This window comes from Bison bison, unplaced genomic scaffold, assembly GCF_000754665.1.
Source record: "Bison bison bison isolate TAMUID 2011002044 unplaced genomic scaffold, Bison_UMD1.0 scf7180017862984, whole genome shotgun sequence".
Taxonomy (NCBI): Eukaryota; Metazoa; Chordata; class Mammalia; order Artiodactyla; family Bovidae; genus Bison; species Bison bison.
In genome coordinates this window covers 832,088-856,829 of record NW_011493556.1, presented here as the reverse complement: position 1 = coordinate 856,829, position 24,742 = coordinate 832,088, and the positions used below count along the sequence as shown (strand labels likewise).

Genomic DNA, 24,742 nt, shown 5'->3' with positions numbered 1-24,742 from the left:
GAAAGCTGAGTGCCAAAGAATTGATGCTTTTGAACTATGGTGTTGGAGAAGACTCTTGAGAGTCCCTTGGACTGCAAGGAGATCCAACCAGTCCATTCGTAAAGATCAGTCCTGGGTATTCACTAGAAGAACTGATGTTGAAGCTGAAACTCCAATATTTTGGCCACCTGATGTGAAGAGCTGACTCATTTGAAAATACCCCGATGTTGGAAAAGATTGAGGGCAGGAGGAGAAGGGGACGACAGAGGATGAGATGGTTGGATGGCATCACCGACTCAATGGACATGGATTTGGGTGGACTCTGGGAGTTGGTGATGGACAGGGAGGCCTGGCATGCTGTGGTTCATGGGGTCACAAAGAGTCACACACGACTGAGAGACTGAACTGAACTGAACTGATGGGACCAGATGCCATGATCTTAGTTTTCTGAATGTTGAGCTTTAAGCCAACTTTTTCACTCTCCTCTTTCACATTCATCAGAAGCTCTTTAGTTCTTCTTCACTTTCTGCCATAAGGGTGGTGTCATCTGCATATCTGAGGTTATTGAGATTTCTCCCGGCAATCTTGATTCAAGCTTGTGCTTCCTCCAGCCCAGCGTTTCTCATGATGTACTCTGCATATGAGTTAAATAAGCAGGGTGACAATATACAGCCTTGACATACTCCTTTTCTTATTTGGAACCAGTCTGTTGTTCCACAGCCAGTCCTAACTGTTGCTTCCTGACCTGCATACAGGTTTCTCAAGATGCAGGTCAGGTGGTCTGGTATTCAGAATTTTCCACAGTTTATTGTGATCCACACAGTCAAAGGCTTTGGCATAGTCAATAAAGCAGAAATAGATGTTTTTCTGGTACTCTCTTGCTTTTTCGATGATCCAGTGTATGTTGGCAATTTGATTTCTGGTTCCTCTGCCTTTTCTAAATCCAGCTCGAACATCTGGAACCTCACGGTTCACATTCTGCTGAAGCCTGGCTTGGAGAATTTTGAGCAGTACTTTACCACCGTGTGAGATAAGTGCAATTGTGTGGTACTTTGAGCATTTTGGGGCATTGCCTTTCTTTGGGATGGGAATGAAAACTGACCTTTTCCAGTCCTGTGGCCACTGCTGAGTTTTCCAAATTTGCTGGCATATTGAGTGCAGCACTTTCACAGCATCATCTTTCATGATTTGAAATAGCTCAACTGGAATTTCATCACCTCCACTAGTTTTGTTCATAGTGATGATTTCTAAGGCACACTTGACTTCACATTCCAGGATGTCTGGTCTAAGTGGATGGTCACATCATCGTGATTATCTGGGTCATGAAGATCTTTTTTGTATAGTTCTGTGTATTCTTGCCACCTCTTTATAATATCTTCTGCTTCTGTCAGGTCCATACATTTCTGTCTTTTATTATGCCCATCTTTGCATGAAATGTTCCCTTGGTATCTCTAATTTTCTTGAAGAGATCTCTAGCCTTTCCCATTCTATTGCTTTCCTTTATTTCTTTGCACTGATCACTGAGGAAGGCTTTCTTATCTCTCCTTGCTATTCTTTGGAACTCTGCATTCAAATGAGTGTATCTTTCCTTTTCTCCTTTGCTTTTCGCTTCTCTTTTTTTGACAGTTATTTGTAAGGCCTCCTCAGACAGCCATTTTGCTTTTTTGCATTTCTTTTTCTTGGAGATGGTCTTTATCCCTGTCTCCTGTACAATGTCAGGAACCTCTGTCCATAGTTCATCAGGAACTCTGTCAGATCTAGTCCCTTAAATCTATTCTCAAAACAGCATTTTTGAAGAGACGCTTATGAGAAAACCCAAACTTGAAATGTAGCTTCATCAATTGTGTTAATGTGCCCATGCCCCAGTTCCCTTATCTTTAAGATGGTAACATACAACCTGAGAGAGCTGGTTTAGAGCCAAAATGAGCAGCCAGAATACCTTATAATGAACATGGACAAATCAGAGCTTTCACATTCTGGATATCAAATCTGTCACGGTTTTGCTGTTTTATGTCTCCATGCTTATCCCCATAGTCTTCCAATTTAAGATGCTTGAGGTATATAGCTGGCTTTTTTCAGATTCAGTTTATCTTGGCAAGATTCTGAGGATTTTCCTTTCACCAACATTTAATCAAATGAATTCTCACAGTGTATTGCCAGCAGAGTAAATAACTTATCTTAATTTTCTACATAATCTATACATACTAAATCATCACCCGAAACCAAGTACAAGAGGCATTTAAGAAGAAAATTAGTGATCAAATATCAATGAACCCTAAAGCAGGAATCTTATATGTAGACAGTTTCCTTTAAAGAGAGTAGGGCTTGAAATAGAACATTACGGTAAAAGAATATAAGATGATAGTTTACAAAAGGTATATGTGAACACTGTTATGGAACATATTTACTTTTTCAATTAGGTCAAGAAGCAGAGTTAAAATGAATCACGTTTGCTTCAGAAGCATATTTCAAGAGACCATGGTCGCACATCTATAAAGCATTTTCCTTCAAATCAATTAAAATATCCCTCCCAAAGAAATTAAGATCAATATTAGTCTTGTCTCCATCGAATAGCTAATTTTTATTAGTCAAACTGCATTTTGTCTTTAATTGGACTCAGTGATATTTGTCACGTGAGTCAAAACTAAAATGACAACAGGCTGAGTCTACATTTATCTACATTTTCTTCAAAACAGCAAACAAGGAGGTGATTTGTATTTAGAAAACATAAGACAACTTCATAAAACTTTGATTTGACAAAATAGGGCTTTTATTTATTGGGAAAATTATTTTACAATCACTAATTTATATGATTGCAAAAACAATTAGAATTTTCTGTACAGTTGAGCTGTAATTAATACCTTAAATTTTTAAAAATTTTCTCTTTGCCTAAGAAGTTTTCAAAGTATTACAGGAGTCAGATTTTTAAAGAGACGTTTACTATGTTCACATAATTTAAAGAATTTTAAAACACACATGAAGAATTTCCTTACCTTGCACTCATAGAGAACACATACTCCAGAAGAGGAATAGACTGTACTTCTTTGTCCTTCAAAGTATGTCCGTCCTTGAAATTGGCATATGGCTTTGGAATAAAAAATACAAATATATATATATATTTTTTTTTAATGTTTTGTTATGAAAAATAGCTTACAAGTGTTCATATCATTTTGCCTCAATATTTCATGTTCTTATGATTTTTCAAGGTGCTTGAGGAACTATAATCCTAAATTTAATCCAGCATAAGTAACTTGTAGGCCCAAGTTACGTTCATGCTCATTAAGTTCATAGAGGAAAATAAGGTACATCATGGATGAGAGGTAATGGCAAGTCAGAATTAAAATCTGAAAAAGGGGTGCTGATAAGTAGACTCTAAGCAAGTTACTTGCCTGCTAGATGATGTCGCACCTAAGGGCACATTAAGCAGGTGCTCAAGGCAGCTACTGATTCAGGGGCAACACAACTCTGAGAAAAGCTCATTTTTTTATATACCACTGCCGAATTTTAAATTTTAAGACAGAAAATTAGAAAGAAACTATTTAACTTTCAGTACATATATGCATATTTATTTTATGTTTTATGGGATGGGGTTATTTATAAGTACACGTGGATTAGGGCTCCCTATTTAAGATGTTGAAAGGTCTTAATCTGCCACTGTCACATCCTGCCTTGCATCCGTTGTTATTGTTGTTGCTTGGTCACTAAGTTGTGTGCGACTCTTTTGTGACCCCATGGACTGCAGCCCACCAGGCTCCTCTGTTTATGGGATTTCCCAGGCACGAATACTGGAATGGGTTGCCATTTCCTTCTCTAGACGATCTTCCTGACTCAGGGATTGAACCCACATCTCCTGCACTGCAAACAGGTTCTTTACCACTGAGCCACCAGGGAATCCCCCTTATATGCATTACAATTACATACAGTGAAAACAAAACAAAACTTCAGACTTGAGGAAGATATTTTTAATTAAAAAATGCATAGAAGGTATGAAATAATTTTTTGAAAATTTCAAAATATTTACAATACATACATTTACTTGATGGAAACCATTTGCTTATTTTGAAATGAATATTTTGCACTACCTATGTTGATTCATCACCTAAATAGAAACAGATTTACCCTGATGCTAATTAAGCTTAACTTCCAGCTTCCTTCTCTAGCTTAGATGCTCTTCTATGACTCTGAACCAACTTTTTTCACAAATTTGTATTGTTTTTCTTTCAAAGGGCACTAAATATTGTATGCTTTGGAACTTCGTGACACCTAGATCAACCCAAGCTAACTTCAAAAGACCAGAGGAAGTGGTCATCTGATAAAAAGAAAAGGACACGAGCAATTTGTTAACCCTATTTACTAAATCCAATTTTCAGTTACATGCTAAGTCACTTCAGTCATGTCTGACTCTGCAACCCCACGGACTGTAGCCCACCATGCTCATTCATCAACGGGATTTTCTAGGCAAGAATACTGGAGTGGGTAGGCATTCCCTCCTCCAAGGGATCTTTCTGACCCAGGGATTGAACCCACGACTCTTTATGTCTACCTGCACTGGCAGGCCAGAGAAGGCAATGGCACCCCACTCCAGTACTCTTGCCTGGAAAATCCCATGGACGGAGGAGCCTGGTAGGCTGCAGTCCATGAGGTCGCTGAGTCAGACACAACTGAGCGACTTCACTTTCACTTTTCACTTTCACGCATTGGAGAAGAAAATGGCAACCCACTCCAGTGTTCTTGCCTGGAGAATCCCAGGGACGGGGGAGCCTGGTGGGCTTCCGTCTATGGGGTTGCACAGAGTCGGACACGACTGAAGCGGCTTAGCAGTAGCAGCAGCAGCACTGGCAGGCAGGTTCTTCACCACTAATGCTACCTGGGAAGCCTTTATAACTACATGAATTTTACAAAATGAGTGTAGACATTTCCTTTTAATTTCATTGTGTGAGTTAGAATAAAGTCCCTCTTCAGAATTTATATATCCCATTATCTTTAAAAGTATCACTTTGCCTATAAAATTTATAACAAATAAATTAGACATGCTTCTATTAATAATATTGAATATATTTATATATGGTTGTTCAAATATTCATATTTAACCCAACTTTCATCCTTGCTCAAAAGTTAACTGATTATTTAAAAGATGCACATTTAAATAATGGAAAGTATACACATTTTAAAATGCCATCCTTCACCTGATCTCCTTACTCAGCTCTTATTAACAAATTTCACTACATAGTATACATTACTGGCAAATTGGCTTAAAACTTTTGAAGCTTGCTGAAAGAGAATACACTTACTTGCATGAATTATATTACTTAAAAGCTGGCTGAAGCTTGCTTATTCATGAATATTCAAAATGAAACTACAGATTTATCAGTTGCATACTATCTATCATATTATGAATTAAAATAGCATGTGCATTGACTTAATGAATCTGATTGATTGTAAAACATGCCTCTCCAATGTGTAATTTTTAAGAGGTTTTTTTTTTTTCTCTTATGAGATTGTATAACCCAAAATAACAAGATCTGGCATATGGTGTGTTCAATTATATCAATAACTGCCACATATTTTTAAAAAAGGAGAACAAATAAAATTTTACTTCTTCAGCACCTGCCAATCAAAGGTCCCTAGGCCTATTCTGTCAATATTATACAATTTGATAACTGCAGCCTATTCAAATTCAAGGGTATGTTGAAAAAAAAAACAAAAACTGATGCTCCAATTTTTTCTTAGAACAGAAGGAAAACTAAATGCTGTAAAAAATACAAGGATAAATACTTCTTACACAAAGTTTTATTATAATTTAATATTCATGCAGAGCAGATGGACCTTCTGTTCTAAACTCTTAATTCAAAAGACTCAAACAGGCAACTTGTGAGACAATAGGGCACCAAATGTAGCTTGGCTGAGGGAGAAGAACAAAACGAATGAGATCACAATTGCTTCATTCTGTTTCAAGCAATGAGCACAAACAGGAGGAGCTTAGCTTAGAGAGAATCCAAAGTGAGTGATTTTTGATCAACTGTTGTGATTCTCCATAATTCTAAGGTTTACTTCAAATATCTAGTAATGTCATCAGGATATGCCTTCCTTAGGCTCTTTAGCAGTAAATGTTAAGACACTCAGAAATATATATATTCCTAATCATTCCTAAAAATACTACAAGGAATCCGCAAAATACAATTAGGATAGCTCTGGGCAATAGGAGTACACTGCAGGAGTAAAAGTCATATTAATTTATCAGTACATATAACAAGCATGTACTGATCTCCTATTAACATGCCAGGTAGTCTGCTAGGTAATAGGACTCAAAGATGAAAGAGACATGATTCACACCCTCATGCTGAGTAGAGAAGACAGATGTGTACACAAATAACTATAATGAAAACCAAGCTCAAGTGCTATAATTGAGACATTCATGACTGAGATGTAAAATACAGGAGATTCATTGACGAAATGGGAAGGGATAACTGGATCAGGACTGAGCAAACAAATAATGGCTGTAGAAGTTTCCAAACTCTGGCAACGGCGACTAGTCAGCATCGTCCTAGGGCTAAGGAAAAAGCAGAGGAAATGGTTCTACTGAGACACAAGGGTGGCCAGAGCTATGAAGTGAGAGGCAGTTCAGTGGGAGCTGAAATCATCAAAGACACAGGTACCACCAGAAATCGAACCTGGTGCAGAGAAGATGTAGAGAACAAACACAACATACTCTTTCCTCTGGCCTTCCAATTTCCTGCTGGCAAGACCACGGTAATGTAGTCTGCATAAGTCTAGCTTATAGGACACAGAGTAGAGCAGAGAAGGAGACAGATAGAACTGAGAGCAAGGGTTTCCCAGGAAGAAATCACGAGCCCCCAGCACTGGTGGCTATCATAGAAATGCAGTTTAGACCATGAAGAGAAACAGTTTACAAAGATAGGCTTCTTGGACAAGCATGAGACAGTGGAACCCAGTGCAAGTAAAATTTGAAGAGAGAAAATTGAGACATTAAGAAAAATACAGATCTATTTTAAAGAAAAATCCAGACAGTTTATCAAAATGAGATCCATAGGCAAGGAGAGGAAAGGAAGCAGATCAGGTTCATGCTCTAATTTTAACCTAGGCCAGTCCTAGCAGGTGTCAGGGACAAAACCTCATAAGGAAGAATGATCACTGGCTACCACACTGACTGCAAGAAAGTCTCTAGAATTCCCCAACTGAACTGCACCTCTCTTCTCACCCATTCCCAGCAGCGTGTAAAGTAAGTCACTTCCTCAACAAACCAACCAAGGAATAATCATTTTGCTGTATTGGTGTCTTCTTTAATATAATTGCCTTCACATGTTCATAGTCAGAGGCTTCATTTCTTTCCTAGATATGGGATGTGCATGTGTGTGTGTGTGTGTGTGTGTGTGTGTGTGTACTAAGCATTAAGTTTCTTGTGACATAACTCTGGATTCATATGTCCAAATCACTTACCATTATACGGCAGAATTCTGCTAATTAGACTGAATTTTCAAAGATCTGAATGCCCTAGTGTTTTCTCTACTTCCTTCAATTTCAGTTCAGTTCAGTTGCTCAGTTGTGTCCACTCTTTGCGAACCCATGGACTGCAGCATGCCAGGCTTCCCTGTCCATCATCAACTCCCAGAGATTGCTCAAACTCATGTCCATCGAGTCTGTGATACCATCCCACCATCTCATCCTCTGTCGTTCCCTTCTCCTCTTGCCTTCAGTATTTCTCAGCATCAGAGTCTTTTTAATAAGCCAGTTCTTTGCATCAACGACCAAGTATTGGAGTTTCAGCTGCAGCATCAGTCCTTTCAATGAATATTCAGGACTGATTTCCTTTAGGATTGACTGGTTTGACCTCCTTTGCTGACCAAGGGACTCTCAAGAGTTTTCTCCAACACTACAGTTCAAAAGCACAAACTCTTCAGTGCTCAGCTTTCTTTATGGTCCAACTCTCACATCCATACATGACTACTGGAATAACCATAGCTTTGACTAGACGGATCTTTGACTGCAAAGTTATGTCTCTGCTTTTTAATACGCTGTCTATGAACCTTTTCTTCGAAGGAGCAAGTGTCTTCAAATTCCATGGCTGCAGTCACCATCTGCAACGAATTTGGAGCCCAAGAAAATAAAGGGTGTCACTGTTTAAATGGCTTCCCCATCTATTTACCATGAAGTAATGGGACTGCATGCCATGATTTTGAATTTTTGAATGCTGAGTGTTAAGCCAGGTTTTTTACTCTCCTCTTTCACTTTCATCAAGGGGCTCTTCAGTTCTTGGCTTTCTGCCATAAGGGTGATGTCATCTGCATATCGGAGGTTATTGACATACCTCCTGGCAATCTGGATTCCAGCTTGTGCTTCATCCATCCTACTGTTTTGCAGGATGTACTCTGCATGTGTGTTAAGTAAGCAGGGTGACAATATACAGCATTGATGTACTCCTTTCCCAATTTGAAACCAATCAGTTGTTCCATGTCCCATTCTAACTATTGCTTCTTGACCTGCATACAGATTTCTCAGGAGGCAGGTAAGGTGGTCTGGTAGTCCCATCTCTTTCAGAATTTTGCACAGATTTTTGTGATGCACACAAAGGCTTTGATGTAGTCAATGAAGCAGAAGTAGATTTTTTTGGAACTCTTGCTTTTTTGATGATCCAACAGATGTTGGCAATTTGATCTCTGGTCCCTCTGCCTTTTCTAAATCCAGCTTGAACATCTAGAAGTTCTCAGATCATGTACTGTTGAAGCCTTACTTGGAGAATTTTGAGCATTAGATCTGATAGAGTGCCTGAAGAACTGTGGAAAGAGATTCATAACATTGTGTAGGCAGCAGTGATCAAAATCATCCCCAAGAAAAAGAAATGCAAAAAGGCAAAATGGCTGTCTGAGGAGGCCTTACAAATAGCTGTGAAAAGAAGAGAACTGAAAGGCAGAGAAGAAAAGGAAAGATATACCAATCTGAATGCAGGATTCCAAAGAATAACAAGAAGAGATAAGAAAGCCTTCCTAAGTGATCAATGCAAAAAAAAAAAAAAAAGAGGAAAACAATACATTGGGAAAGACTAGAGATCTCTTCAAGAAAATTAGAGATACCAGGAGAACACTGCATGCAAAGATGGGCACAATAAAGGACAGAAACGGTATGGACCTAACAGAAGCAGAAGATATTAAGAAGAGGTGGCAAGAATACACAGAAGAACTGTACAAAAAAGATCTTAATGACCCAGATAACAATGATATTGTGATCACTCACCTAGAGCCAGACAACCTAGACTGTGAAGTCAAGTGGGCCTTAGGAAGCATCACTATGAACAAAGCTAGTGGAGGTTATGGAATTCCAGCTGAGATATTTCAAACCCTGAAAGATAGTGCTGTGAAAGTGCTGAGCTCAATACACCAGCAAATTTGAAAATTCAGCAGTGGTCACAGGACTGGAAAAGGTCCATTTTCATTCCAATTCCAAAGAAAGGCAATGCCAAAGAATGTTTCAGTTCAGTTCAGTCGCTCAGTCGTGTCTGACTCTTTGTGTCCCCATGAATTGCCAGGCCTCCCTGTCCATCACCAGTTCCAAGTACTGCACAATTGCACTCATCTCACATGCTAGCAAAGTAATGCTCAAAATTCAAAAAGATCATGGCATCTGGTCCCATCACTTCATGGCAAATAGATGGTGAAACAATGGAAACAGTCACAGACTTTATTTTCCTGGGCTCGAAAATCATTGCAGATGGTGCCTACAGCCTTGAAATTAAAAGATGCTTGCTCTTTGGAAGAAAAGCTATGACTAACATAGACAGCATATTAAAAAGCAGAGATATAACTTTGCTGACAAAGGTCCGTCTAGTCAAAGCTATGGTTTTTCCAGTAGTCATGCATGGATGTGAGAGTTGGACTACAAAGAAAGCTGAGCACCGAAGAATTGATGCTTTTGAACTGTGGTGTTGGAGAAGACTCTTGAGAGTCCCCTGGACTGCAAAGAGACCAAACCAGTCAATCCTAAAGGAAATCAGTCCTGAATATTCATTGGAAGGATTATGCTGAAGCAGGAACTCCTATATTTTGGCCACCTGCTGCAAAGAACTGACTCATTCGAAAAGACCCTGACACTGGGAGAGACTAAAGGCAGGAGAAGGGGGTGACAGAGGATGAGATGGTAGGATGGCATCACTGACTCGATGGACATGAATTTGAACAAGCTCTGTGCGTCAGGGTGCTGCAGTCCATCATGTAGCAAAGAGTTGGACATGACTGAGTGACTGAACTGAAGTGAACTTCAAAGATCTAATCTAAGCGATTTACTGAGTGTATTACATGTACATATTTCAAGATACAAGGTTTCTAGGGGGTGGGTATTCATTCATTCATACACTCTTCAGACAAAGAAGTGAGCCCCCCTTGAAGTTAGACTAACCCAGACCACTGCAGCTACTCTTATTATTAGTATTATTATTAATATTAACCAATGTCAACTGTGTATTTACTATAACTCTGGTATATGCTGGTATGAGGGGGTACATTCACATCATGTGAATTATGTCACTGAGAGCTGTCCAATTAACAGCCTATTCAGCCATAGGTAGGAAAAGTAATTAGAACTTTAAATTCAATAGGATGCTATAATGTTTTACCAAGGCTATATTAAGTGTCACTAATTACACAGTTTTAGCACTGTATTTAAGAGAATATCTGCAAAAGCAGTTAATGTGAATTATTTTCACTTCACTACCCCCATTTTAACAATAAATAAGAAATAGGAAGACAAAATGCTACAGATTCAAACTTGAAAGTCATCAGTTGTAAAAAAAGTGAAAAGGAATTTATAGAACAGATTGAGAAATGGATAAGTGAAAGAAGCCAGTAAAACTCGGTCATACATTACACATTAAAATCATGATTTATTAGTCATTAATGCAAAGATAAAAAATGTAGATCCCTCTAATGAGATTTAAATCAACTTCCACAAAGCTTTGTAGAAAAAAATTACCCAAGTCTATCTAACAATATTTTAGAACATAAAAGCAAAAAGACATATTTCACTTCTAAACATTTCCTCACTCATCACATATCTAGCTTTCCCTGTTCATTACTGAATTGAAAACACATAAGTCTACTCTAAATTTGCCTATTGGTATCAACATCTTTAAAAATGATACAACACAAAACTGAAAGTTATAGATATCAAGGAGAAAACCAGTATAATTCACTTAAAGATAAATGGGATTTATGATTTAAAATTCTCTTTGAAAACAGTAGGTATCAGTGATCTTTAGGTTGTTTAAGCTGTCCCTTAAGGACATAGCTGTATAAAGTAATGGCTTTCATATGGTGTTTTTTGAAATCTGGATATCCTCTGGGAGGGCTCTTAAAAACCCCATGTACAATGGCAGTTATTTTGAGTCAACATGATAGTTATGTGTTAGCAATATACAAATCAAAATGGTTAGATGAGAAAATATCTCATTAAATGTAATTATGTATATTTATATTTTCATTAGAACTTTAAAAAAAGAATACACACTAAATGGATTCTTGAAACAGGCTAAGACTTTGTGGAGTCAAACAAAAATATCTGAGAGTGTTTCAATATTCTTAAAAGACCTTAATCAGCCATGCTGCATTTATCCAGTCTAGAATCTTTTCTGAAATCTGGATTTACTTGGAGTCAGTTTTTAACAATATGGTTGTAATAAAGTTTTGAGCACTAAGTGCTTTAAATTAATTTTCCCTCTTCTATGATGTTTAAATATCTTTCATGGCACTGAATCCATTTTTCCTTTCCTCTAGTTAGTTGTACACTTTTTATCTATCTACAGGAGACAGGGAGATAGTGTTCTTTTTTTTTTTTTTTTTTTAAACTTTACAATATTGTATTGGTTTTGACAGTGTCTTAATTTGTCTTTGGCACCCAGCACTGGCCTTGGATAATAAACTCTAAAAGTTTTTATTTTTTTGTAAGTGGTTCTTCCAGCTTCCTATTAGATGAAAAGGCTGAAAACAAGAAAATTGGTCCTCTCTGATCTTCATGGGCCCCTTTATATTTGGCCTTATCCTTTAATTTTGCCTCTTCTAGTAAAAGTTCTATAAATTGGGTCTCACAGAAATATTTTGCCTTTTCCGTAAAATGGCAGCTTATGTTCCACTGGAGCAAGGATGTAATACTTGAAATGGGAATAGATTTGTCTATCAGTTACTGAAAAAGTAGCTGGCCACTGTCAGGCAGTATGAATGATACAAGGCAACATACACGATGCAAGTCTGCTTGAATAATTTGATGATAAAACTTTTTCCTTCCTCTCCATAAAACCAAATTTTATGAGTCAATGCTGTTTAAATGATCAGAATTTCAGACTGTTTAAATAATTTACAAATTCATTAATTATACATGATTGCTTCCTTTAACTAAATCTCATTAATTGTTTGGGAATTCAGTTGTTTGCAAAACTAATATTAGAGTTTAGGAAATGAGAGCATGAGAGTGGATGTGCCAACCTCTTTTCTTAGCCTATATATTTCCTGTCCTTGGGCTTCTACAGGACCAAAGAGTACTTTCCGTAGGGGGCCTTAATTTAGTTCAGTAGCCAATTCTTCCAAAAAAAGAACAGGCCCTGAAACACCACAAATCTAGCAGTAGTGAGGAGTGAAGAGACAAAGGAGGATAAAAATAACTTCCATAATAGAACAGAAGCAAAAATTCTAACTCCCTAACCAGACCAACCTTTGGATTAAAAGGCCAGATACTGGGAAAGCAAGAACTGGATATTTAGAAGATCATAGCAATAAAACGCCAAGCCTATGGCTGGAAAGAAGAATTCAGTACCTTTGTCCTTAATTTAATTCTACACAATTGTAACTATGATAAACCCTGAAATTCTTTTCATTTAGCTACCTTTTCATCCCTGATCCTACTTTATATACCATAGAATGGATTCTTTTTAAAAAGACAATGTAATCAATTCACTTACTCTCCTAGAGACAACAAAAATAAGTTTAATGAATGAAGGTAAAGATTTGGAGAAAAACATATTCATGTTAATACATGAATACTATTAACGTGACAACATGAACATACACGAGGTGACAGCTTTTACAAAGAAAACATAATACATAATACAATAAGGAAAAGTTCGTATTTGAATCTTCCAGTTTCAAAGCCAGGACTAGAATTCATCTGAAAATACTTCTGGGTATCTTTTCTTACCACTAAGAATCCAGTGACCTCAGTCAAAATTTAAACACTTAATCTTTAGTTTAATTTTGAAGAACATACTTCCAAAATGACCTGCATCTTTTAGCATATGTTGTTTCATTATTATATGGACAAAGATACTGAATACTTTGTGAATTGTAAAGCATGATTCTTTTCATTATAAACCACACACTAGAGCTCACCAAAGGACCACAAGCAAACACCCTGAGTGACCGTGCAGTTTTAAGGCCTATATGTACTAGCAACACAAGAAAGAATGGTGGGGAGTTGGGAGGATAGTTCTCTTGGAAGGACGTATTTCAAATGCTGTTTCTTGAGGGGTATATTAATAACACGTTCTATTATACAGAGCATATGAGCCAAAGGAAGAGAAGAAGCAGAAGGTTAAGGGGAGCTGATCTGTGTAGAATAAGATATACAGAGGGCCACCACGATGAGGAGGGAGGAGAAAGGAGAGAGAGCAGCAGGGATCAGAAAAATTATAAAGTGAGATGGAGCAGGAGGAAGGAAAGCAGAAAGCAACAACAGGTTAAACAGGAGAAGCAAAATAATTTCATAAAAGCTTGCAGCAAGAGTGGCAACACCTGGAAATAAGATGCATTTATGATAGCCTCATGTCTGCCAGGTGCTGTCCTTTGACGGTGCCTTCCTGCCTTCAAGAAGCATTCAGCCTAGCATGCAAAACAGGCAGCATGCACACAAGGAACTTCACACAACTCAGAGGAAGAAAAGCATCTTTTGAGAGTGAAATTGAAAATGGTTTCCAGAGGAGGAACATTTGAAAATGACCACTGCAGGAAAATCGCTTTAATGTGATTTATATCAGAGAAAGAGTACTCATGATAGAGTCAGAGACCAGAAGAGAATAATAATCATAATAATATACTGAGGACCTGGATCTGTAAGCTGGAATTGATTTATGAACAATTGATTATAACCAATTTATATGGTCCAAATCTACTGGGCCAACAGTTCTCAACTAGATACATATTAAAATCACGTGAAGAACATTTAAAGCTCTACACCCAGCTGCATAGTAATAAGAATCTCAGAAGGTAGGACCTGGGCTTCTTTATTTTTTAAAGCTGTCCACATATATAGCTAAGCTTGAAAACTACTTTACTCTGCAGAGGAAAAAGAACTAGAAAAAGAGAAAAATACAATTAACATTCAAAGAGAGACAGTCACATAGATATTCAGTAGAAAACCATTTATTCCATGTTATCTGGATAGATATTTGGTCCATTGTTTAAAAAACAAATCAGTTAAAGTGAGAAATCAGAGACCACAATAAATAAGTACCTTGAACATTTTAATTAAAAACACACCCTTATGCATTCAGTGTTTTGAAGTAGAACACTTTTCTTCAGTATAGATTTGTTGATTATGCTTCATTGTAATCTAGATTATATAAAATAAAATTTATAATGTGTTGCCTACAATTTCTAAGTTTTTGATTGAGGTTAACAAGATAGATACTCATAAAGCAATCTGAAGAGGGATTATTCTTATGTTTTCTTTTGTATTTTACAGCTGTCTTACTGATATGTAATTCAAGAGTATATTTTTTAGCAGTTTGAGTTTACCATCTTTTTCCAAAACACTCAATTTTTATTAAAAGAAAATGTATTTGTTTCACATTCATATTTCATTGATTTGCATATTATGCATGTATATGATGTATTTATAGTATTTCCATAATATTAGACTTACCGTACAAATACAGTTGCCATAAACAGGTCTGAGGAAAAAATCTACTTCTTGGTTAATATGCAAATCTAACTTATGCTGTTATGGCAGCATAAGTACATAGGCTTAGCCTCAAGTGCCATTGATATTTAACTTTTTTTTTATAGCACCAATGAAAATCACAGATGAGTCCTTCTCAAATCACCTAGAGATCTTATATAAATGAAGATCCTGATTAGGTAGATCTGGAATGGGGCTACGATTTGGCATGTCTCACCAGCTCCTCAGTAATACTGATGCTTCCAGTCTAGTGATCACACTTTGGGACATGAAGTTGTAGATCACTGATTATCAACCCTGCTTGTACATAAGAATCAATTAGGGAGATTGTCGAAAATACCAGTGTGTAACACTCAGGCCAACTAAATCACAGTCTCTTGAGGAGGGGCCTGGACATCAGTATTTTTAAAGCATTCAATTGATTCCACTGGACAGCCAGTGTTGAGAATCATAAATTCAGGGATCTTTTAACATGCATCTCCATCCTAGATAATACAAGAGTGACTTACAGGAAATCTGGCCAAAATTATTTTACTCTTATGCTATAGTTAAGCATAACATTATAAACCTAAAGATCTATTTCCAGTAGCTTCTTAACTTCTAAATCACTTACTTGTAACTTCAAAAAAAATAATGGAAGTGGAGGACAAGGGAAACGGAGAAGGAGTAGGAGGAGATGCCAGGGGGAGACAGAGAAAGAGAGAATTTATGCATGCTGTGAAACTGGAGATGAGCCTCATTAAATACAGTTGGACTTGTATTTTGAGACAAAATATTTGTTGAAATATTTCGCTGTTTCCTATTTTCAGACAATTTTCCCCCTTAGGGGGCCAATTAAGTAAAATTTTCTACAGCTATGCTAAATGAAACATTGAGGTTAAAATGTTAAACACATTAAGTCTGGAAATTAAGAATTAAATTACCCTCAAACTTAACACTTCTCATAATAATATGTCAAAGTTTGATTACATTCCCCCAAAGCCTCTGGAATTAAGAACTGAAAGGACTTCCCACAATTTTTCATGCCTTTGAAGATACTATCATCTGTATTGGTGCACTTCTCCTCCCCACCATTTATTAAGAACATTATGGAAATATTAATTCTCATCCTCTCAATAGTGGCCACTATACACCAGACACTGCTCAGCACAGCAACACAGATGTGAACAAAAGATACAGACTTTGCCCTCACAAAACATGCAATATAGAGGAGGATTCGAGAACAACTAATTAGGCAAATGTGCAATAATTGAAGGCTAACACTAAGTAAAAAAAAAAAACAAACAAACAAGAATCAGGCACTAAATAACTAGTCAGCTATTTTGGATTTGGTTAGGGAATACTATTGAATACTTTGGGTTGACCAGGGAATACCTCTCTGAGGCGATGAAACGTTCGCTGAGACTGAAGGCTAAGAGGAGCTAAGGTAGGGGAAAATGACAAGAAAAAAGTTCTAAGCGGAGGGAGAAATTAGCATGGCTTATTGGAGAAACAAGGAATTCTAACAGAATTTTTTATTTACCTATTGTTATTGATTTCTACCTTATTGCACTGTGGTTAGAGAGTATATCCCATATAATCTAATTCTTTGAAATTTATTGAGTTGAGCTTTATCATCCAGTACATAATCAATATTTGTAAATGTTGTTTGGATACATAAAAGAATACATAAAGTGCACTTTGGGAACATAATGTTCTATATACAAGTTCATTAGGTGTGAACTGTCAATCACATTCAAGTGCTCTGTATTCTTAATGATTTTTAGTATACTTGTATTCTGTCAATTCCTGCAATTTAGTACTCTGACTGAATTCATCTATTGCTCCATGTAGTTCTGTCAATTTTGTTTCATATATATTGAGGCTATATGAAATTCCATGGACAGAGGAGCCTGGTGGGTTACAGTTCATGGGGTCCCAAGAATCAGTCAGGATTGAGCAACTAAACCACTACCACCATATTATTAGGTATGTACTAATTTAAATTGCTACATCTTCCCTGTGATTTGCAATGTTATTATTATGAAGTAACTCTGGTAGTAATCTTTGCCTTAGTGTCACGTTGTCTGATATTAATCAGGAGAAACTAGCCTTCCTTTCCATGGGCTATCTTTTACTATTCTTTCACTTTCACCCTTTCTGAATCCTTGTGATTTAGATGTGCATCTTTTAAACAGTAGAGAGTTGGATTTCATTAATTCAGTTTCAAAATATCTTTTTAAACTGGACTATTTAGCCCATTTACATTTAGTGCAATTCATTTTTAAATCTACTGTTTTATTTTGTGCTTTTTTCCTCCGCCTATGCTGTTTCTTTTTTGCCCTGTTTTATAAATAATTTTAAATTGATTTTTTTCATTGTATTTTCCCTTTCACTCACTCAGTAACACATTTTAGCATATTTTACTCTCTGCTATACTATGTTATTGCCATACTTTAAACATTCTATATATTCTTAAATTTTTAAGACCTTATTAAAATGATGATAATTATTATATTATTTTATCACTATTCATTTAGATTTACTCACTATGTACTTCATTTTTTCAGCTTTTTATATTTCTGAAAGATTTTTACTTCACTCATGAAATCATTCTTATTCAGTTCTAATGAGGTGGATGAAACTGGAGCCTATTATACAGAGTGAAGTAAGCCAGAAAGAAAAACACCAATACAGTATATTAACGCATATATACGGAATTTAGAAAGATGGGAACAATAACCCTGTATACGAGACAGCGAAAGAGACACTGATGTATAGAACAGTCTTTTGGACTCTGTGGGAGAGGGAGAGGGTGGGATGATTTGGGAGAGTGGCATTGAAAAATGTATAATATCATATATGAAACGAGTCGCCAGTCCAGGTTTGATGCATGATACTGGATGCTTGGGGTTGGAGGGATGAGGGAGGAGGGTTCAGGATGGGGAACACGTGTATACCTGTAGCGGATGCATGTTGATATATGGCAAAACCAATACAATATTGTAAAGTTAAAAATAAAATTAAATTTAAAAAAAGAATAGAATTCCAAGTCAGGAACCCTTTCCTTCTATATATTGAAAATATCATTTCACTCCCTTTTGGTTTCAACTGCTACTATTGCAAAACATTGGACATGGTTTGGAAGGAGAGTAAAATTAGAGGACTGGTTCTACCCAACTTTAAAATTTACTATTAAGCTACAATAATCAAGAGAATGTGATACTTGTCACAAGAATAGACAAATAGATCAACAGAATAGAACAGAGACCCCAGAAAGAGACTCCCCATAAATATAGTCACCTGATCTTTGAAAAAGGAGAAAGGAACAAAGGCAATAGAATGAATCAAAGACAGTCTCTTTAATGAATGCTGCTGGAACAACTGGATGTGTAAAAAAATAAATCTCAATCTGTTAGAAAAATCAATACAAAACGGATCACAGAACTAAATGCAAAACGCAAAGCTGTAAAACTCCTATAAAACAACAGAGGAGAAACCCTGATGACCTTGGATATTAGATATAACACCAAAGATTTATGAAAGAAATGGTTGACAGCTAGACTCCATTAAAATTTAAAACTTTCACTCTGCAAATGAAAATGTCAAGAGAATTACAAGATAAGCCACAGATTTGGAGAATTTGCCAGACAGACCTTGATAAAGGATTGTTATCCAAAATATACAAAGAACTCATAAATCTCAACAAGAAAACAATCTGATTTAAAAATGGGCCAAAAACCTGAACAGACACTTCATTAAAGAAGATATGTAGATGTCAAATAAATACCTGAGAAGATGCTTCACCATATTTTATTAGGAAAAAGCAAATTAAAACAATGAGATACCACTGCACACTTATTAGAATGGCCCAGATCCAGAACACTTGATAATGTGGAGAGGTTGTAGAGCAACAAGAACTCTCATAGACTGGTAACGGGAATGCAAAATGTTATTGGAAGACCATTTAGTAGTTTCTTGTAAAACTAAACAAGCTCTTACCATGGGATCCAGCAACTGCCCTCCTTGATATTTATCCAAAGTAGTTGAAAACTAATGTTCAAAGAAAAACATGCACACAGATGAATGTTGCAGCTCCCTTCAACCAATCAAAATTGGGAGGCAACCAAAGCAAAAACTAAAGTTGTAAAGGTTCAAAGTGCAAAGCAGATATTTTAAATACTGTTTAATATTAAACATCTCCTAGGGTCAGCCCAGTTTTTAAAAAACATGAGCAAAAACAGAAGTAAATTCTGGAATCTTACTAGGTACTTTCTTAATTAAAGTCAGTTTTTGCTAGCATGCGGCTGACAAATTCAAGAGTAAGCAAAGAAAGACCAGAATTGAAGTCACTCCCAAAAGTCTACTCCCGGAAATTAGTCCAGAATAGTTGCCATTAGACAACTTAAACTTTTAAACTAATTATCCCTACTGATAATATTTTTCAAAGGATATTTGAAAATTACAATTTATATAAAAGTTACAGTTATAACTAAGCAAAAGCAAACTTATACTTAGCAAACATCAAATTTATACTTAGCAAAATTCAAATTTATACTTAATTTATATAAAAATTACAGCTATAGACTAAGCAAAAGTCAAATTTATAGTTTCCCTCCATAATTCAGAGAATGTGATATGAAGTTAAAAGGAAAGTAGTATAAAGTATAATACTGCCTGCAAATTTATCTATGCAAGCATGTTTTTTATTTAAAGTAAAAAAAATACTTTCCCTAATTTATTTTATGAATGTATGTAATGAAATTACTATCATAATGTAAATTTTATCATATCTATCTACTCATTGACCAGATTTGCTGTTGTGCTTTATTTTTAATGTTGTAATTAATTACCTAAAATTTTAGGATTATTTTTCAGTTATACAAACATCTCTCAAAATATCTAGAGCTAATAATATTTTTATTTATTCTGTAAAAAGTAAGAAAAATTCTTCATAGCCTGTATGCTACTAAAATTACTTCTTTTCCAACATTTCAGAGTGCAGTTTTTTGAGTATTTTATTTTACTCTAAGTTTCTCATGTGTAGCTGTTTAAACATCCATTTTCCTGGCCATGCATAATTGTTCAGAATACAGCAATATTGGTCATTATAATAATTGGGGCAATCAAACAGTGTCAACCAGCATACGTTTAGCTCACAATCAACAGTTCATTGCAATAACTAAACACCTGTTTGTTCTTTTCTTGGCAAAATTATGCCTCTTTAATAGACAGATGGTAATTGTTTGACCACTCCTTCTATATTTCTTTCCAATTTTCATGCAAGACATTTTTTTAGGATACTGTTACTGTTATTTTAATTTCAAATTACCTCTTTTGCTGTAATTGCTTTTCACACATACTTTTCACTACCCTTTAATGATCCTTTATGATAAATACATGAATCCAGCACTAACATATAACTGGCTGCGTAACAATTTTGATCTGACTTCATTACTAAATGAGTATTAGCCAACTGAGATTCACTCTTCTATTCTTTTGCTTATACATGAGTTTTACTTTTCATTAATTCCATGTTTTCATTTAATTATTGAAGTAAGTCTTCCTCTCCATTTCTGAATATTCTCCCTCTGTATCCAGTCAAGAGAGAATTTTTAACTCTCTAGGCCCTCATTATCTAATAAAAACGCAGATACAAATGAGGGGGGGAAAGGACAAAAGAATAGGTGCAAAGCAATGTGTGACCAATTGCAAATAACAAGATAAAAACATAGACTAGCTGCTAAGGGACTCAATAATGAAGTCAAAGGAACCAGCTGCTAGTGTTCAAGAAGACCTTACAGCAAACAAAGTTCTGATGTATTAAATATGACTTCCTTTGGGAGGCTTCACTGAATCCCTCAAAGGAGAGAAATTTTCCTCTACTCAGTGGATCCCCAGCACTTTCTACAGAACTCTACATGGCATCCAGCACATTATAGTGTAATTTATCACCCCTCACTGAATTGTAAAGTTATTGAGAAAGACTGTATTATTATGTTCATATCTCAAGTATCTAGCCAAGTACCTGGAACTTAACATTTTGTTCAATGAATCAAAGAGTGCTCTCTCTCATCTGTCTCCCACTCATTGACCACAATGACTTTGATAAACTGGCATTTAAAGTCTAAGCTCTTTCAGGCTCAGAGGTCTTAATATTTGCTGTGTCCAACACATACACACACACAGTGCATACTCATCCTTCTGATTCTAATTGGTCCTTTTTTACAAAAGGCCTTCTGAGGTTCTGTATAAATTAAGTCCCAAGATTTGTCTCTCAGAGTGTCATACTTTTCCTATATGCTTCTTACACAATTTGCAATGATGTGTACATATCCTTAATTACAAAAGCAGGAGATGAAAAGTATAAATAAATCTTATGGAGTCACACTAGATAAATAGATAAACAACTAGAACCTACTGTATAGGACAGGAAATTGTATATTATGTATCATGTAAGAACCTATAATGAAAAAGGATATATATATACACACACATGTATATTTGTTTTGTGTATATATATATAACTCAATCACTTTTCCATATACCTAAAACATATCCCTCAATTTAAAAAAAAACTCTCAAAACAAAGATAATTTCCTATGGGTTTTTTCCCCAAAAAATTGGATTCAGAGAAGAAAAATGAATATTCTTTATATGTCTAAATGATGTAGAAAATGAAGTTACTTGAACATGTGTAAATATTAAGATGGAACTTGTGTAAATATCAAGATTAGAATTTCCTTAGTCAAAATAGCTTGTAGTGGTCCTGAGGGTTGATTTGTATTGAAAAACTATGTCCCGTAGTTCAAATCCATCTGCCATTCATTTTTTTTTCCAATATCACCTTTTTATTTTTTATTGATGTATAGTTGATGTACGGAGATGGCAATGGCACCCCACTCCAGTACTCTTGCCTGGAAATCCCATGGACGAAGGAGCCTGGTAGGCTGCAGTCCATGGGGTCGCTAAGAGTCGGACATGACTGAGCGAATTCCCTTTCACTTTTCACTTTCGTGCACTGGAGAAGGAAATGGCAACCCACTCCAGCGTTCTTGCCTGGAGAATCCCAGGGACTGAGGAGCCTGGTGGGCTTCCGTCTGTGGGGTCACACAGAGTCAGACACGACTAAAGTGACTTAGCAGCAGCAGTTGATGTACAGTATTACATATGTTATAGATGTACAATATTGTACAGCCTGGGAGATAAGACTAGCTGGGGAAAACATAAAAAAGAAGAATATTCAATGATGTGAAGATTATATGAAATTCAAATTTCAATGTCAATAAACATGGTTGTTGGAATATAGCCACTGTGGTTCATTTGCATACTGTTTATATGCAGAGATAGAGTTCAGTGGCTGCAAAAGATTACGCGTGACCCTGCAAAAGATTACACGTGACCTGCAAAATAAAAATATTTACTATATGGCCCCTTACAGAAAACAATTTTCCAGTCTCTATTCCACCTAAATTATTATTCTTTGCCAAACATCGTAAGCCAATTGCCCTTGCCAGTGATAAGGTAAATTACGAGATGTAACACAAATCTGGCCAATGAGAAATGAGGAAATATCTGAGAAGACATTTGGGCAAGATTTTCTTGCCCTTAAGAATGCTACAGAGATACAGACCAGCTGATGTTTCCTTTATTCCTCTGGATGCATTTTATCTAAATGTAATGCCTGGAATTGTTATAATTATGTTGCTATCATCTTGAAGACCAAACCAATAAAAAAAAAAGGAGGGTAGAAAAAAAGAAGCAAAGAGAAGCAGAGGTGAGACTCTGGCACACTGTTCCCTGAGTTGCCCTGTCTGTGAAGCACTTGCCATGTGATACCATACATTTTCTCTTTTTTTCAGTCAATTTGCATCAGAGTTTTCTGCAACTTGTTCTCAGAGAAATACACAGCTAAACCCCAAACTGTGTGGCATGGTATGGGGCCATGAACAAGTGAAAAAACAAAACTTGCTACAACATTTAGTATAGGAAAAGACATTTATACACTTAACAATGCAAGATAAAAAGCTAAGAAACATGTGCCTAGATGGCATGAAGGATGGCATGAGGTTTAACAAAGGGACAAACAAGAAATGAGAAAAAAATGAGGGAAAAAAGTATGCATGTGAATGTGTCTCTCTCTGTCTCTCTCTCTTCATTCATATATATATATATATATTATAATGAATATGAACTAAATATTCTTTAGTTTTGGACTTGGTTTCTTCTGTACCACTTACCAGTTGGCACACAAGTAACCCTCTATGCCATAGCATGGATCATTTTTCTGCATGTCTGAACTATAGATAGAGGTAGGGTATACTACAACATGGCATTCTAGGGCATATGAATCATGGCAATAGCATATGGACAAAAGATAAAAACTCTGATCCAGGACTGACAAGGACAATCTATGTGGTCACATAGATCATAATAAAAATGATAACAACAATAATAAGTAACACTTTCAGGAGCATATTATGTACCAGGCAATGTTACAAAGTACTTTATATATATTTAGATAATAGATATGTGTGCATGCACTCTAACTCTACCAATAAGTCCACTTGACTAATTAAAGTCACTCAGATGGTAATTAGCAATGCCAGGATTTGAAACCAGGTGGTCTTGTTCTAGAAAGTGAAAGAAAGTGAAATCGCTCAGTCGTGTCCGACTCTTTGCAACCCCATGGACTGTAGCCTACCAGGCTCCTCCATCCATGGGATTTTCCAGGCAGGAATACTGGAGTGGGGTGCCATTTCCTTCTCCAGGAGACCTTCCTGACCCAGGGATTGAACCTGGGTGTCCTGCACTGTAGGCAGATGCTTTAATGTCTGAGCCACCAGGGAAGTCCCTTGTTCCAGAGTCCAAGCTTTTAAGCAATATGTTACACTGCTCAGTCTCTCACTCTCAATTTTCTCACCTCTAAACTGAGGATTCTTCATCAGAGGAGCAATACACTCTACAAAATGTGGACGAGAAAATTACCAGCACTTTGTGACAGCAGAAGATTAGAAATCACAAAAGTCACCACAGTGTTTTTCCGAAATTTCAAACTTAAGGGCACATTTGTCAATACTGTCATCTTAGAATACAAATAATACCAAGAGTCATACAGACTAGCAGATGATATACAATAAAAGTATCCCTTTATATCTCTTTGCATCTTAAATGTAGTCAACAACAAGAACAAAAAGCCCCCAGATTTTTCACAGTACATACACTTTCATAAATCATTGGTAAGAGAATTATGTATTCTATCCCCTTAATCTCTGTAGATAAGGCATCACTCCTTCTTTTGCATTTCTTCCTGATCCTATGCTTTATAGAAATAATAAAATTAAATCTTATCAAATGAATTCAGCATATTTGATTTTTCCTTTTTTTAATACTTAAAATATGTAGTATTACTAATCATGCCAAGGAACCAAACCTAAATAAATCAGTATTGTTATTATCAGCCTTACTCTACCCATGACAGGAGACAGGTATTAGTCGTTCAGTCATGTCCAGCTGTCTGCAACCCCATGGACAGTAGCCTGAACCAGGCTGCTCCGTCCATGGGATTTTCTAGGCAAGAATACTGGAGTGGGTTGCCATTTCCTTCTCCAGGGAATCTTCCTGACCCGGGGACTGAACCCAGGTCTCCCGCATTGTAGACAGACGCTTTACCGTCTGAGCCACTAGGGAAGTAGATACTATACCTATAATGTGTCTCAAAAAGGGTCATACAGTAGACCAAATACTGGGAAATATTTAGTTTCCATGGCATTATAATTAAACAGAGCGTACTTTGCTTATTGAGTAGGATTGTAAACATCCAGGCAGCTTT

At 36.3% G+C, this 24,742-nt stretch overlaps 1 protein-coding gene across 2 annotated transcripts in view; it reads right to left on the bottom strand.

The window, feature by feature from the left end:
• The window catches only part of NELL2 (NEL-like 2 (chicken)), a 389,871-nt gene that overhangs the window by 234,855 nt on the left and 130,274 nt on the right, over window positions 1-24,742 (bottom strand). For both annotated transcript variants that reach the window (XM_010833122.1, XM_010833121.1), the window contains one exon: window positions 2,973-3,064. In XM_010833122.1, the coding sequence (XP_010831424.1) occupies window positions 2,973-3,064 (92 nt within the window). The remainder of the gene's footprint in view (window positions 1-2,972; window positions 3,065-24,742) is intronic.